The sequence below is a fragment of the Cryptotermes secundus genome, unplaced genomic scaffold (genome assembly GCF_002891405.2).
Source record: "Cryptotermes secundus unplaced genomic scaffold, Csec_1.0 scaffold505, whole genome shotgun sequence".
Lineage (NCBI taxonomy): Eukaryota > Metazoa > Arthropoda > Insecta > Blattodea > Kalotermitidae > Cryptotermes > Cryptotermes secundus.
Window position 1 is genome coordinate 734352 of NW_019740659.1, and position 17209 is coordinate 751560.

Consider the following 17209-nt stretch of genomic DNA (forward strand, 5'->3'; position numbering starts at 1 on the left):
TTGAACTTCTTAAATGCTCCAGTTCAATCAGTTCTTGTTTATCATATTCCATTTTATTCTTTTTATGCAATTTTTTTCTTTTCTTCTCGCTTCACGGTAATCTTCCATGGCCCCTCGAGTATGGTTCCTTTGCTGCATTCTCTTATATGCCTGGTTTTTTTTATTTGTCACTTGCTCACACTCTGCATCAAACCAATTCTTATACTTTATCCTTTCCATTCTTCCTAAGACTGCACCAGCAGCATTTATAATAACATCTCTGAGGCCCCTCCAAGCTTCACTGACATCCTCACTATCAGAGAGACCTGCCAGGCATTCACCAAATAATCCAGTATATCTGGTTGCAACTCCTTGTTCCACCAATTTTCCACAATTCAATTTCTTAGCCTGGGATCCATGTATCTTCCTTGCATTAGACATTCGACTTCTAATCTTTGATATTATTAAGTAATGATCAGAGTCAATGTTGGCCCCCCTGTAACTCCTGACATCCATGAAGTCTGAACAATTAGGATGTGATCAATTTGATTAAACACATTTCCATCAGGGGATTTCCAGGTTTGTTTATGTATATCCTTATGATTAAACATTGTACTACCTATTACCATGTTTCTTGAGGACGCAAAATTTATTAATCTCATCCCATCATCTTTTGACTTGTTATGTAGGCTATGTTTTCCAATAACCGATCTATATACATCCTCATTCCCCACTTTGGAATTCATGTCCCCTATGATTATTTTACAATCACTTTTTGGACATTTGCCATATATTTCATCCAATTCATCATAAGAGGAGTCTTTCTCTTCATCACTTTTATCTTCAGTTGGGGCATGTGCACAAAAAAGGCTACAGTTAAAAAAACTTTCCCTAATTTGTAGCCTACATGTTCTGTGAGATTTTGCCTGTAAGTCTAAAATAAGATGCTTCCTTTTTTTATAAACAATAAAACCTGTTCCAAACATGTGACTCTTCTTCTGACAGCTATAGAATACAACATAATCCCTCTTTTCCTGACTCCTTTACCCAACCACCTCAGTCCTTATATCGCAGTGATATCTAGTTTATAGCTATCTAGTTGTTCAAGTAGCATTTTTAGTGCTCCGGCTCTGTAAAGAGATAGTACATTCCAAGATCCAATTCTCAAATCCTTTAAACATTTTCCAGGTCATCCTGAATAGGTCCGTCCGGCTATTCTTTCCTCGGATTTCTGAACAATTTAGTTTCTACAGTGTGAGGTTGTTAGCCTCACGCCCAACCCCAAACCTGGAGGACCAGGCTATCCCTCTCTGTCTGGCTCCTACCCCTTGACATATCCAGCATGGGTGGCCCTACCAGTAGCTATGCTACCACCGGCATAGCTCTCAGGGTCTCAGGAGCTCTCAAACCCACCACCACGATAAGGTGGAGATACCATTGGTGGGGACATTGACGGTAATACCAACCTAAAAAGTGCCCAACATTATGAGGACAGCCTTGGTCACCCCACTCTAAATACTGCAGATGCCACACTCCCCTTCCTCGGCGAGACGACGTGTGAAAGAGTTGCAACTTGGTGGTGAGACAGTGGCCAGTCTCTTGTGAAAACTGGCGCCACACTTGAAACTAAAAAACAGATTTAATTAAACTTAATCAAAGAATTTACTGCAATATCCACAGAAGGAGAACCATTAAAATGTAGTTCTGCTGTACAAAACCTGAGGTTCTCAGGGTGGCGACCATGCAGATTGTTGTCCTCTGCAACATGATACCATGTAGGTTTGCAGACTGTCCAAGGTAAATCTGGAGAGAGAGGCAGCATGTTCCTCTGAAATTATGGTGCCTACTTAACAAACCACATGCTGTCACACAGCACCTGATTGTGATCTTAGTATTCATGCTGCTGTGGTAAAGCTGTCCCAGTGCTTAATTAATTATGCACCATGCAATGAAAATATATGCAACCGCTGAGGTATAGATATACCATTCTTAACTTCAGCACTTGAAGGAGCCAAGCTGTCAGTTTCTCACCCCAGCCACTTTACCCCCAGAAAAAAAAATCCTCGGTACCCAATGGAGAGGAGACTCGATGGGGCCCAGAGCTGGTCTGGACACTGTGGAGTAGAGAAAAATCTTGCATGGGCACCAACTTATGACAGTCAGATATTATTACTATTATTATTATTGGATGGGGTGGGTTTCCCCATGCACCGCGACCAGTTTGATCTACTGTGCGTCCCCCTATAATCTTCTACCAGCCTCTATACCCTACCGGTACTGGTGCTTACCATCAGTCCCTACTTAGGCAGCAAGGTTGGACTCTACTGGCTCAGAGGAATCTCAATGCTTCCCCCATCCACCAGAGGAGTTAGAGACTACTGTTGGGCGGGAAATGTCCTTAATTTAGATCAGTGGCCTCCTTTGGAAACATGAGGTTCTTTTACGTGCCGTAAAGCTACGACACGGGACCCACGGCTTAATCCCTCCCGGAGGACTTGTTCCCTGAATTTTTCTGCCCTTCAAAATTCCACAACCTCCGCCGGGTTTGAACCCGCGTACACAGTCAGATATAGTACTGTACATAGCAGTCACTCACCTCTCCAACCTCTACACACCTCTCTGCCAGCCCAGGACAGTACACAGTTGACCCCTCTTCCTGTGCTCCGGTCAGCATTACTACCAGGTACACATCTGCTTCCCAGATCATCTGCCAGAAGCTACTGACAGTAGAAGGCAGTGGTCCCTGAGCAGCAATGTAGAACCTCTGGTGAGTGCCAACGGTGGCCTGCAGCACATCAAAACAGTTCACTATACGTACTCACAAGAGGGGGGAGAAGAGTAAGAAGAATAAGGGCACGAACTTGAAGACACAGATTAAGAAGGGGGAAGGCAATAATGAAGAGGAAGAGGAGGCTGCTTCCTGATACCTCGAGTCTGAGAGGGATACGTTCAAGTCCTCAGAAAGATCTGAAACCCTAATATCTGAGGCCACAAGTGCCATGTTTTGGGAAACTGCAGCAGGGGTGCTTATAACAATTTACAGAACATTTAAATCCAAAATCTGAGGTAAAAGAAAGCTCTTCAAAGGGAACACCCAAAGTCAGAGTGGTGAGACAGAGAAGTATGGTCATGGGTCTCACAGGGCCCAGAATCAAGAACGACTGTGTTGGAATAGACCAGGAGCAATTTACCTGAAACCAAAACCAAGCACCTACAGGATCACTGACTTATGTGGCATAAGAATAATGTCTACACTACAGACTTACTGTGATATGGGAAGCATTTATGTACCCGAACTTGTTCTCTCTGTTGGGAGTCAACCTCACGCGGTTTTCTTCATATGGCAGTACATCTTTGTACCTGTAAGGCAAAATTTATTACCCCTTTACTTGGAGGTGATGTAAGCTGGGATAGCGTAATTGGTATAGAGACTGGCTACGAGCTTGACGACCAAGGGATCGGAGCTCAAATCCCAGTAGGGTCAAGAATTTTCTCTTCTCCACATCTTCCAGACCAGCTCTGGGGCCCACCCAGCCTCCTATACAATGGGTACCAGAGGCTTTTTCTCTGGGGGTAAAGCGGCCAGGGCCGTGACACTGACCACTCAATTCCAGCTAGTGCCGAGGACAAGAAAATGTGGATCTATACATCCAGTCCCCCATATGCCTTCATGGCACAGTGCTTAATTAGTTAAGCACAGGGACAACTTTACCTTACCTTGGCAGTGATAATCATATACACCATATGTTTTTAACATTAAAGAGCTGAACACATACAGGCAGGATCTGGTATGTTAAAACTGTTCTCGGAATGAATTCATGAATGTCACTAGACAAACAAAATTCCTAATGGATAAGTGGGGTGTTATCTGTGAAGTATGAACCAAATTTCTGTATATTATTCAGATGAGCTTTGCCCTTTAAAGGATTAAACAAAACTAGATGGGTGTTCCACAACCTTTCTTTATTTTCTTGTATGGAGGTGGGTTAGAATACCTCCACTGTAGCCCTGCGCGTTGTAGAAGCCCAACATAAAGAGAATCTGGTGCTGGGGGTGTAACGGGGAAACCCTGTTACTGGGGGGACATATATACAGGGACCTGGTCCTCCAGGCTGGGGATTGGAAACAAGGCTGACAACCTTACCGTGTAAAAAAATTACTATTATGAAATCCAAGGATGTGAATACCAGATGGTCTACACACAAATCTGGCAGAACCTTCTGGGCTATTGCTCAAAAAGGGCTGTTTAGCCAGTGAGAATAATGAGATGAAATCTGGGTATGCTATCAGCTGCATCAACAGAAAAACAAGTGGGTACCAGTTTCACAAGATACTCCCAATGACTGATTCTTAATTCTTGGGTTGTTTTACAACATTATTTCAACCATACAGGTTGTGTAATGTCACACAGTAGGGTGCCTGTGAATGACAAATATGAGATGCGGGAGGAAGTAGCTGTGCCCAATTTTAAGGCACTTTCCCATTGTGTACCTCACCCATGTAGTGATATTACATTTTCACTGACTTGCTATATCTGTGCCCTTTAGCACTTAAGAGAGATGTTAGCCATGACCTTTCTCATCATTACAGCCCTTATGCCTGCTAAGTGTTCTGTCCTTACTCTAATTTGTAATTTAAACTAACTCCATGGAGCTGAGCCCTTCCTGAGAAGCTGCCAGCTGTGCAGCCACTCAAGAACTTCCCAACATTTTACGGAACCCAAAGGATCATTACTGTGTTCACAAGCTTGTAATAAGTTATACTCAATTCAAATGTTGAATTTTCTCTTTTTCATCAAGTGCCTGAAGTCCAAATGTGGGTAGATAGGTCCACGCACCTGTTGCGAGCAATGTTATCTGGATGCAATGCTGTTCCAAATTCAATGTTTGTTTTTTTCTTTGGAATCCTTTCAAATTCAAAGAACAGCTGACTGTCTGCTAGCTTCCTTTCCAGTAATTGGCACTACCAAAAGAAATGAGAAGCCAATCAAGAATAGCAACTACAGCCTAGAAGAAAACCAAGTGGCACAGTCAATTACACAAGACAGATTTACATGTGTATGAAGTAAGCTCAGACAGTACAGTGAATATCATACAAAATGGACATTCCTTCCTCCACCAACTGGCTCAGACTGGCTCTGTGGCCTACCCAGCCTCCTATCCAATGGAGACAAGGGGCTTCTTCCCTGGGGAGAGAATGGTCAATGTGGTGTGAAGCTATGTTCACCTCTGTCTAGAGCAGAAGTTAAAGAATGCATGGAAATATACATCCGCTGTACCAACACCACTATCCTGGCTCCTTGACAACAATAGATAAAAATCACAAATTGTGAAGCACTGCATTATGCAGTTTTCCCCATTTCATGTTCCTTCGCCCTGCTAAGGTCCTGGATATTCTCTCCAGCACTATGGTCTCAAATCCTTCCATCAGAAACTACTCCCAGTGAGAATCGAGCCTCTCATAGCAGTGACTATGAAGATTAATGTGTTCCATATATGACATGGTGTATTCTGGCAGATAATTATTAAAATTTCAGAGAAACCTGTTGCATCCATCCTAAGTGTCATTACCATGAAGATGGAGACAGCAAATTCCTCTGAAACATTAGTAACTATCTACCAGGCTGCATTGCATTACATCACAGGTGGCAGTAATATTTCCATTTCCCTATTTCCTACTGCCAATTCATAAAAATAATAAAAACCCTTGTACTACATACCATAGATTCCTTTGATATGGTAGCTGGCAGAGGTAACCTCGGCAGGCCTGTGCTCCGCCTGTTTCCGGCAACATCTTCATCAGCCATCGTTTCCTTCGTTAATGTATTGCTCTTTGAGCCTTTGGCATTTGAACTCGATTTAGTCCTCCCACCCCCACCAAGCAGCCCCCACTTCCTCTTTGGTTTCTGCTTTCCAAAATCCATACCCGAACAGCTTGCAGACGCATCACTCTTATGCACCTGCTCTTCCTCACAGAGACGTTCAGCACCTGTACATAACATACTGTACTTAATGGTTATAATGTTCTGTAATCAACATTTTTTATGTGTGGGCATCATTTAACGATACTGTCGGTACCTTAAGCTGTACAGCATTAAATGGTAGGATGAATGATGAACTGAAAAGGATCTAGAAGGAAGTAGTTGTAGCCTAATTGAGGTACTACGCCACATTTGCCCCAAGGGAATGAGAAAATCCACTATAAAACCTCCGTCAAGATTCAAACTGAAACCTCTGGAATATGATACTAGAGCATTACTGCTAAGCTAACCCATTCAGCGCAATGAAATACAATTTTATCTATTTTAGATGACACAATAAACTTGAGAATATTGATGTCTTCTGGGATGTGATTAGTGTAGTCTGATATTCTGGAGGAGTAGCTTCCATCTTCATGGAGATGCTAGCAACACATTCCTCTGAAATGCCCAGTAACAATCTGCTACACCATGCAGTGTCACATCCCACAGTCGCTGCTGTGAGAACCTCAAACCTCAAATAAAACTAAAATTACTATCTACTAAAATCACGTGACAAATAGATCACTCAGAATCTAAGGAACTGGTCATGTGGGATCTGTGGTGGACGAAGTAGCATTGGAGCAGGTTTCACCTCAAGAACTTCACTTTCACTTGCTTATTTTCATTCCACCAAATGCTCCATACTCATCTATCATCTGGGGATGGTATAATGGGCCTACAAGTGGACTCAGTCTCGCACTAGCTTATGCAACAACAGGAGAATAAACAAAACAACACCCAACCAAAGCATACCTTCTACTGTTGCCATCTTCTGCTCCTGTTTGTAACTACTTGCTAACATACATAATGACATGATAACAACAGAGGAGAAAGACAAAGGCTTGCGTTTATACCTGATGCAAAAGAATTTTCTGATGCTGCTCCCAGCTTGCTCTTCCCTGGGAACTGAAGAGAGGAGGAGGCCATTTTGTGTGGTGCTGGAGGTGTGTGGTTCACGGCAACATGCCTACTTCTCGGTGAGAACTGTTCGGCTGCTGAACTGTGAAGATGCTGTTGCCCCCCACTGCTCTCAGTGCACAATGCTGGCATGATGACACTCATTCCAATATTATGCTCTGCATTTTGTACTTGACATGTCTCTGGTGCCGACTGCATGCTGGACGTCCGACTTCGAGCACCTGGACCATCTCCACCACCCATTAGACCTATTAAATATATCTGATTTTAACAGAACACTTACACTAAACAACTTATACAACATTTAGATGGTTGTCATACTTTGGAATGTGATGCCATGTAGTCTGGTAAATAATTACCATTGTTTTGCAGGAAATGCTACCTCAATCTTCAGGGTAGCAGAACCTGTTATCCCTAAAAACAGAGGCAGCATTTTCCTCTGAAATACTGGTATCTTCTGCCCTGAAGATGGAGACAGAACATTCCTCCAAATTATAACAATATACCAAACTACATGGTGAGACAATCCACAAGAACCTGAAATGTCACGATTCACAGAATTTTGTTTGCATACTGAAAATGATAAAATTAAACAGTGACTAGCCAAAACAGTAGTCCGGGTTCGAAGTACAGCCTGCTAATAACCACAGAAACTGGATGGAATGGCAAGGCCTCAAACAATAAACTAGAGGCATGGATACCCTCTCTCCTTACATCTACCCTCAGTATAACTGCCATTTCTTAGTTCCATCAACCCCAATCCCACTATCCCTTCCTTATATCTGGTCCATATTTTCCCCCAGTTTGCTTACACTTCTATCCTGAAAATGGAGGCAACACATCCCTCCAAGATGTCGGTAATGATCTACCAGGCTACATGGTGTCACATCCCAGAAGACAGCAATCTTCATATATTAACTCATCATCCCATGTGACAAGTAGGAAAAATGTGAATAATTAAGTACCTGTCACTCCACTGCTTCCACCTCCCAGAAATCTGCCTTATCTGCAATCCTTTCCAAACCCTGTTTGCCCACAACATTAACACAACTGTACCAGAGATCTCAGTCACTACTTAAGTTTTCAACATCAGCTGCAATAACCTTCACTATGTCACTTTATCTGTCACCTGAAATTCGAAACTGTTACCTGTCACTCGGCCATCAGCTGCCCACGGAAGTGGAACATTCTCATAAATGGGTTCAGGTGCCCTGCCTGCATACTGTGACCCAGTGGATACAGAGTTCATCGTCTGGTAGGGCATTGTGGTTGATCTAGACCTGTTCTCCAAGAGCAGTCCTACATCACCACTTCCACCCATGCAGTAAACAATGTTAGGTTCTTCTGAGGCCACAAAGGCTCTCCGCAGATCCTCCAGATGTGGATGCTGTTGCTGAGTGTCCAACACTGCAGCCAGATTGGTGTAAGTACGATGTGCTTCTGGATTAGGCAAAAGCTGATGAGAGGTCACTGCTGGATCAATGTAATGATGCTGCTGCTGATGATGATAATGATGGTGCTGATGTTGCTGGTGTCTGCCTGGACCAAGACTCCTTGATGATACCAAGTCTGGGCTGGATCCACTGACCTTAAAAGAACAAATAAACTGTATTGCTGGATACATCTAAGGAACCAGCACGAAACAGCTCTGCTTGTTAACTGCCTCATGCTTATGTGTTAACCCTGAAGATGTCAGTAGCCTTTCAACAGACTACATGTTATATCTCAGAATAGAAAACTCTTCATGACCATTGCCATGAGAAACTCAAATCCTACAAGAGTACACTAATAGAAAACATCACGAGAATTAAACTTTTTAGCCTACTTAATGAGGCTGATGAGATCACCTTGCTGCCTGTCTGTCACCTCCTTAAGTTTTTGTTTTCTATGCAGTCCATGTAACATCAAAAGAAAGTCAGCAAACTTCTTCTGTATGTGAAAAATGCCGTCTTCTTGGATGTGGTACTGTGTAGATCTTGTGTGAACCGACGTTTTGGAGGAACGTATCGCCTCCATCTTCAGGGTAGAAAAATCAGCAAGCGAGGAAGCAGAGTCAGCAGGTGGCAGAGTCAGTCTGCAACCACCTGCTCATGCTGATTCCTCGCTCGTGGATTTTTCTACATTGAAGACTGAGACAATACATTCCTACAAAATGTTGGTTCACACAAGATCTACATGGCACTACCTCCTAGAAGATAGCATTCTTATTAGTAATTGCCGTGATAATACCACATCTTACTTCTTGTGCATGTGTCTACATTTATATATATATATTTTGACTGTCTGAAGGCAGCAGAAGTTTGAGGGTCAGACACAGCTGATCACCTGTGGCATGGTACCCAGGTCCCTGGCATGTTGTGCGTAAAGGCTCTTTACAATGCTAGTTTCAAATTCACACTTGCAAGCAACCACTCCTAGCAGTACCTGCGGGTTAATAAAAGTTGGCTGTGGAGGACTCAGTGTTTTTGATGCAAGATCTGGAGTGCTGTTGCTGCTTGGTCGACTGATGGGGTATGGAGGCGGTGGTTTGTACAGGTGCAGGAGCTGCAATCCCTGGATCAGGTGGTTCTCCACAGTATCCAATTCAGGAGTACTGACAACAGAATGCAACTTAATGTGGCAAAACGGATACACTCACGGCAAGAAAAGTCTGGTTTCAACATCAGGAACACAGACTATGCATCACTTTCTGTTAACTAGATATTACAGAACCTTCATTAGCAGTAACTGGACTTATATTGTAAACGCGACACTGTGCCTGCTGTACTCGTACATGTAGTTGCCTTCATCCTCCTCCTCCTCCTCCTCATCATCATCATCAATCACCATCGTCATCGGCAAAACAGCCCTTCTGAGAAGATTCTTCCAGATTTGATCTGGTTTTCATTTCTTTGGATTTTGCAATAATAATTATTTTACACAGTAAGGTCGTCAGACTTGCATCCACTCCCCAACCCGGGGGACAAAGTCCCTGTATTTATGTCTCCCTGTGCCAGGGCAGCCCAGTTATACCCCAGGCACTGGGATCCCTCTTTGCCACCTTCTACAACTCACAAGGATACAGTGGATGTATTCTAACCCACCTCCACACGGGGATGAACCAATGCATGTGCTGGCACTGGTTTGCAACATATAAAGTAAAGCAAAGGTATCCCTGTAACAGGCTGTGGAGGCCCATATGGTTGTGAGATGTTGAGGTTCCCACATTTTCTAGACAATTGGCTCACATATGGTGGTAAGTTTGTCAGCCCTACACGCTGGCCGCCCTTTACTCCCAAGAATATTTCAAGAATATTCCTGGTACTCATTTCTGTTAGAGGTTGAGTCAACCCCAGGGCCATAGTATGGCTGCAAGGATTAGGTAAATTGAAAAAAATTCAATGACCTCATCAGGACTTGATCCCACGACCTTCTGGTTTGTAACATAGTGCCTCAACCAACTACGCTACCGCATGCCCCACAGTATGCAACACATAGATGACAAAAGTTAAATCACCAGCTTAACACTATATGACATGTCTTGAAACACCTTAAAGGGTACATCACAACCTGAACAGGCAAGCTTATGAAAAGTCCTGCATGTTCAACAAGTTCTCCATCCAGTACGGCCATCTTGGTTCCCACCGTTTTGGAAAGAGAATCTATGATGACGTAGTGACCCATGGCACTATCAGATCATGACACAGACACAGTTTGGTTTAAGGAGCAACTCAGGAAAGTAAGTCTGTACAGAATTGTGGCACAGAGAAGGCAGGACAGGGATTTTGCACTGGAAAACAGGAGTGTGGAGACTGATGGGTTTCAGGAGAAACAATGAACAGGAGATGCGCTCTTTATATAGTCAAGAGGAAGATTGGGGTCACAAATTTAGGCATGAAGAAACAAAGACATGACAATACAAGCTCTAGGACATGAGGTTTAGGTGTATCTATAACAGAAATAGACAGTATGAGGACAAGAGGATGCAAGAATACAAGAATAAAGAGCTATGATAGGAAACAGGTATGATTAAATATGCAGAGAAATGGAACAGGATGGCAACAACAGCACACGAGTGAGGTATAAATAAAACTAGATGACAAGTAATCACTAGAGGCAGTAACAGGATATGTATAACTTAAATCTTAATGCATAACAGATGGGCTCTGTAGTATCAGAACAGCAATTTAAATGGGAATCCACAGTACAGCACCAAGCATTGGACCTCTGAAACCCTAACAGAATCAACACTGTATCAACTTCCAGACACTACAATGTTTCCAGATGTATTTTTAAATTGCATAACATTACCTGTAAGTGTGTAGTGTTGGAAGCACTACATGAGAGTTATGGTCCACACTTCCGTTCATCATCCGTTGTGGTTCCTCACTTCTAGATTCCAGGTACAGTCGTTCCACTTGTGTAACATCAGGATAATGCTTGTAATGACCATACGAACAAAGATTCTGTGAACAAGACAATCACCGTTACACTCCTTGACATTTCTCCAACTATAAAAAACATAATCAATATCACTGTCTTCTGGGATGTGATACCACATACTCAGTTTGTAGTTCATTTATCGTCGCTGTCAGAACTAAACACTATGTACCTTCACATGACTGAATGACAATGAATAATGAACCAGAAACGATACTGAATGGAGCAAGCCTGGCCTAATTTTAAGTACTATCTTCACATTTACTTGGATGAACCAACAAAAACCATAACAACCTCAATCAGGATGGTTGGTCCCTGGCTGAGATTTGAACCTGACACCTCCTGAATACAAGTTATGAGCATTACCGCTTGCACGAGTTTGCTGTGTGCTGAAACTGCAGTCGTGTAGATCTTTACTGATCTTCAGAGGAACCTCCAGCTTTCACAGTTGGGGATTAAGTGAAATCATGTAACATCTAACATATATACATTTCCTTCTTGCCTCCACAACTTCAAATATCTGTGTCATACTTTATTCTATTTCTTTCACAGCCACAACATCCAAAAGTATAGACTCAAATTAGTTTGACTGCAGGCCACTCCATAGCTCAAGCGGTTAGTCGCTGGCTTCCCACCGCGGCAGCCCGGGTTTGATCCCAGGTCTGGTCAAGTGGGATCTGTGGTGGACAAAGTGGCGCTGGAGCAGGTTTTCTCCGAGTACTTTGGTTCTCCTGCCAATCTTCATTCCACCAATTGCTCCACAATCACCCTCACCTATCATGTGGGGCTGGTATAATAGGCCAGAAGTAGCCACAGTACAAGGGACATAGTCCCATCCCACTAGCAATAAAAAAAAAATAGTTTGACTGAAAAACTGAATGTAGCAAAACACGAACATTTTCTAAAATCACGTGACACCGATTATAATTATTTGCGATATTACCTAACAACTCGCTTTTCAAAGACAACTGTCCACTTGAATGTGACACTATTCAGCCTTTCGCATCCTTACCAACATGCAGGAGGACTGCTCCACCAAGATACACGCAGTCACATCCCAGAAGACAGTATTCTTTGCAGTCACCGCAGCAAGATTCTCAATTCTCAACTCACCTCTTGGACATGAGTCTGGTGTATTTCAGGCTGGCTGCTATATAAAATTCCAATTTGATGACTAGGTCTAATGTTTAAATTCCCTGAGGTGTGTCCAGCTCCATGGTACTTCTGTTGCACTGCTGTCTCATAGTCAGGGGCAGGACGGTATGATGGTAACAGGGCTCTACAAACAAACGTGCAACAATGGTGAGTTCCTCAGTGGGTCCAAGCAAATGTCTGGACATACCTCAAATTAGGAAATAACCAATTCCTTCCACATTTCTTTCAAATCCATCATTCACTAACTGTCAAATTATTTGACACACATTCTGAGACATTGGCAGTGTCCTTCACTAAATCATAATCTATATAAATAAGAATGTAAATGTCCATTTGATTCTTACCTAAGATCTCCAAAACTTCTTCACCGATCACTTCGAAATTTTGACACAACATTGCATTCGAACACCCGCCTGTTTCTGTGTGCCTATCATATTGATGTCACACCCGTGACAGGTAAAAACAGGTAAAAACCTGCCATATGTTCCGAATCCAGCAGTCGTTTCAATTGTAACGCTAGAACAGTTAGCGTATACTTCCATGGAAACACAATAACAGTTTTCCGTTGCTAGCATTTCCTAAGCAACGGATGAAACTAACTCTTCGATAAGGTATTCCCTAACCCGTCGGAGCGCTGGCTATATGTATAAGAGAGTTTAGCTTTGGCGACTGTTCAGTATCACGAGTGTCTTGAGTATCACGAGGTCACAAGTATCACAAGAGATTCAGAGTGAAATGACAGCATCCGCCGAGGTATCAATAGCCCACCTTGGACAAGAAGCAGTCAGTCTCGGGGCAGATGCCAAGGGATACGGAAGAGAGCCTGGAGGTAAGCGCTGAAGGAGTTAGTCTTGGGATCGCCAACGCCGAATATAAACAGTCTCGATTAATTTTCATTTTGATTTAATTTTTCGTTTGACATTGCCTTGGAATTGGGCTGTGTAAATGTTCCTTTTCTCTTATAGAAAATCCATGGAAAAGCAATAACAGTGGGCCTTTGCTAACAACAGATCGTGCCCTCTATTGTGTCCAAAACCAGGTTAAAATAGTCCAGCTCCGAAGAGTTTTAAATAAAAATGTAAATGTTCGTTTTTCCGAAAGTTCTTCACCAATCGCTTCGAAATCCAGCAGTCGTTTCAATGGTAACGCTAGAACAGCATATACTTCCACTGAAACGCAATAACAGTGGCCCGTTGCTAGCATTTCCTAAGCAACAGATGACACTAACTCTTCGATAATGTATTCCCTATCCTGTCCGAGCGCTTCGAAATTTTGACTCAACGTTGCATTCGCAGCAGTTGTTTCAATAGCAATGCTAGAACAGTTAGCGTATACTTCCATGGAAACGCAATAACAGTGGCCTGTTGCTAGCATTTTTTTTCTTCATCAGTGCAATCGATCTCCTTTAGTTCATTCAAATAATGCCTCGCAGAAGATCAAACTTGGGTCGTCATACTCGCGGAGCGGAAGCAATGCGTCGAGTAATTTCAAATCAAACTGTGGAAGACCGAGCAGACTGAGCCACAGCAAGGCGTGGCCAGGCACAGCTAGTATATAAATAAATACATAATCAGTGGAAATGTTCATTAACTTCAGTATGAATCTGAAGACATAGTTAGCAACACTTCTGACTTGTATTTGCAGTACCTGGTTTGAATCTCTACTAGAACACTGCATATCCTCATTGTGCATTTTCAGGGCTTTCCTGTCTCCAGAAGAAAACACCAGCACACATTTTAATTTAGACCATGACTGCTTCCTTCCACATTAATTCCTATTCATTTTTCACCATCACCTACTCACTTGGTATTATCCAGTCTGTGTTAAGGACAACTTCACCATTTGGAAAAGTACATGAATGAAGACAATGAATGTATATCTATGAACAGATCAAAGCAATAAGAAAGAACTGACTTTACCTTAGCTTGTCGATGTCTGCAGGTGTAGTAAGGTCAAGGCAAGATGTCGACTGAGCTCGCTGTACTACAGAAGGTGGCATGCCCCAAGACACAGGCCCTCTGCTAGTTTCTCTGTTGTCAAGCTCTTCGCAGCTCTCTGTTAAATGACTATCCTATAAAAATATTGCACAGGTCACATCTTTGAATAACTGCAGCAAGAAATGGAATGCAAAGAGCTCCTAAACTACACCACAATAAATTCTCATTCTTTTTCAATAACATGCACAAAATAAGCTGTTTTTGACTAAACTGGATACGCTGATCCCAAAAACAAGCCAATCACAGTGACTGCGTGGTCTAAGGCATGAACTTTCTTCGCCTGCTCAAACACTGGGGTTGTGGGTTCGAATCCCACTTGAGGCTTGGATGTTTGTGCTGTCCTGTGTGCAAGTAGTGGCCCTGCAATGGGCTGATCCCCCATCCAAGGAGTCCTACTAACTGTGTAAAAATATCAAGAAACTATAAAACCAGCCAAGGCCCAACAAAGGACTGTACAGCCACAGATAGATAGACAGATTTATCCTCAAATTACAAGCAAAAAGTTGTAACCCCATACAATCTTTATGTTATCCTCCAATTTCTTTTGTATGCAAGATAAACAGAAGTACATGCCGCATATAACACAAATTAAAATAACGACATCACTTCAATAAGACCATACTTTTCTTTAACTAATAAAACGCTACTGTCGACAAGAACACTATGAAAAGACACAAAAGTGAGAAAAACACCATTCTGGCTCAAAATTTAATTCACAAACTTGACATGAATAAAAACTTCTGTGTCTAGATTTTGAATCAGCGCATCACAATGACCACAAAAATTCACACCAAAAGTAGTCACCAGGAACAACTAAGACATAGACATGAGGATAATATTAAAATGGATGTTAGTAAAATAGGCTGTGAGGATGTGAAATGAAATGAAATGGCTCAAAACTACATGCACTGGTAGACTGTGGTACTAGCAGTGTTGAACTTGTGGGTTATGCTGCCAGTTAAGACTCTCCTTACCTCTAAGGCAGTGTGAAAGAGAGTTTGAGCCATGTGATCCCCTAGTTGCACATTCTGCATGGGCTCTGCTGTCTGCTCATTTTGCACGTAGAATGTGTGCTACAACATACAGAGTATCACTTAACATATCAAGGACTTAAAGCACCTCAGTAAAAACAAGGGTTTTGGTTGGGAAATAATGGCTACATAAGACAATATGTGTAACAGGAAAGACACTGTGGTGTGTTATGAAATTTTACAGTATACTACATTAAGCAAGCTGGCTAAAGTGGCAAACACTTCTGAATTGCATTTAGGAGGTGCCTAGTTCAAATCTCAGCTGGGACATAATCCATCCTTAGATTTTTCACAGTTTTACTCAGTCCCTACAGGCAAATTCCAGGACAGTACCATCAATTAGGTCATAGCTGGAAGAATGGATAGAACAAGGATACTGATGGGTTAGGGTTCACAATTAAAATTTAAAGGGAAGAATACTACAGAACAAGATTATTCAGACAGGTTATGGTAGGTATCATGAAGAAAGGAAAAAGCTGGCAAAAAGTCAAAGAGAGAAGACTGTGGGAAGAAAGAAAAGACTGGAGCCTTCTCATCCATGAACTCATATAAAACAAAAACAATGTTACAAGAAAATTATATACCTGATGCACACACATCCTCCATACATATTTTGCTGATTCTGGATCAGGAAACTGGAAATGAACTGTTTCATCTGGCAGCTGACATTCTATCCCAAAGTTTCGCTTGTGGTTAATCACATTGGTTATATCTTTCCACCTGTAACAATTTTGAAGAATGTTACAAATACAAACAAAAAGTAAGCAACATAATTATTGAAGAAAGCAGTCTTCTGGGATGTGGCACCGTGTATATGTGGTGTTAACCGACGTTTTGGAGGGACGTGTCACAGACTGCTTGTACTGCTTCTCACAGTCTCTTCACTTGCGGATTTCTTATATTTTTCCTTCTACCCTGAAGATGGAGGCGATACGTTCCTCCGAAACGTCGGTTAACACCACATATACATGGTGCCACATCCCTGAAGACTGCTTTCTTCATAGTCACCACCGTGAAAACCTCAAATCTTACAACATAATTATTACTGATAAAAGCATATCATAACTGCGCATACAGCAATAATCATTCATATTTCAAAGTGCCTGCATTTCATTGGACATATATTCGGAAATCAGAGAGCGCCACTGCTCAGGCTCTTAGATATTAGCTTCTCACCATGGAAGGGGGGAGGGGGGGAGGACGAAGAAGAAGAGCCACAGCAGCAGAAGGAGATGAAAGTATAATTTTACTCACTTATAAAATTTTGAAGCCTGGTTATTTTCATAACCAACAATTATTCCCATCAAGGACACCCCTATGATGACATCAGCACCTGTTTCATCCTGAAAGCCAGTGATCACATTACTTTCAACTGTAGTTAAAACACATCATCATACTATTTCAAGAAAAAATGTAAAGCTGCCCCTGTGCATGAAGATCAATGGGGGACGGGAGGTACAGCTCAACTATTCTTGACCTTGGCCCTAGATGGAGATGGGTGGTCAGCTTCAGTCCCTGGCCACTTTACACCTGGAGAAACAGCCCCATTACCAATTGGACAGGAGACTGACTGGCCCCACAGAAGGTCCTGGACACTGTGCGGCATAGAAAAAATCTCTAATTCTGCCGGGAATTGCACCCTGGCCATCCAGCTTGTAGCCTGTCACTAAACTGACTAAGCTATCTCAGCT

The 17209-nt window shown here is 42.4% G+C and overlaps 1 protein-coding gene across 3 annotated transcripts in view; it reads right to left on the reverse strand.

The window, feature by feature from the left end:
* Positions 1-16861, reverse strand: part of LOC111872453 (tyrosine-protein phosphatase non-receptor type 14) — a gene marked incomplete at its 5' end in the record, with an annotated part of 21556 nt that extends 4695 nt beyond the window's left edge. The window contains 14 exon segments of one of the 3 annotated variants that reach the window (XM_023866390.2): positions 1446-1605; positions 2576-2764; positions 3246-3339; positions 4817-4941; positions 5699-5967; positions 6853-7164; positions 8066-8504; positions 9341-9509; positions 11207-11361; positions 12449-12614; positions 14410-14561; positions 15462-15560; positions 16103-16238; positions 16773-16861. In XM_023866390.2, the coding sequence (XP_023722158.2) occupies positions 1446-1605; positions 2576-2764; positions 3246-3339; positions 4817-4941; positions 5699-5967; positions 6853-7164; positions 8066-8504; positions 9341-9509; positions 11207-11361; positions 12449-12614; positions 14410-14561; positions 15462-15560; positions 16103-16238; positions 16773-16861 (2554 nt within the window). 3 annotated transcript variants of the gene reach the window in all.
* Between the last annotated feature and the right edge of the window lie 348 nt (positions 16862-17209).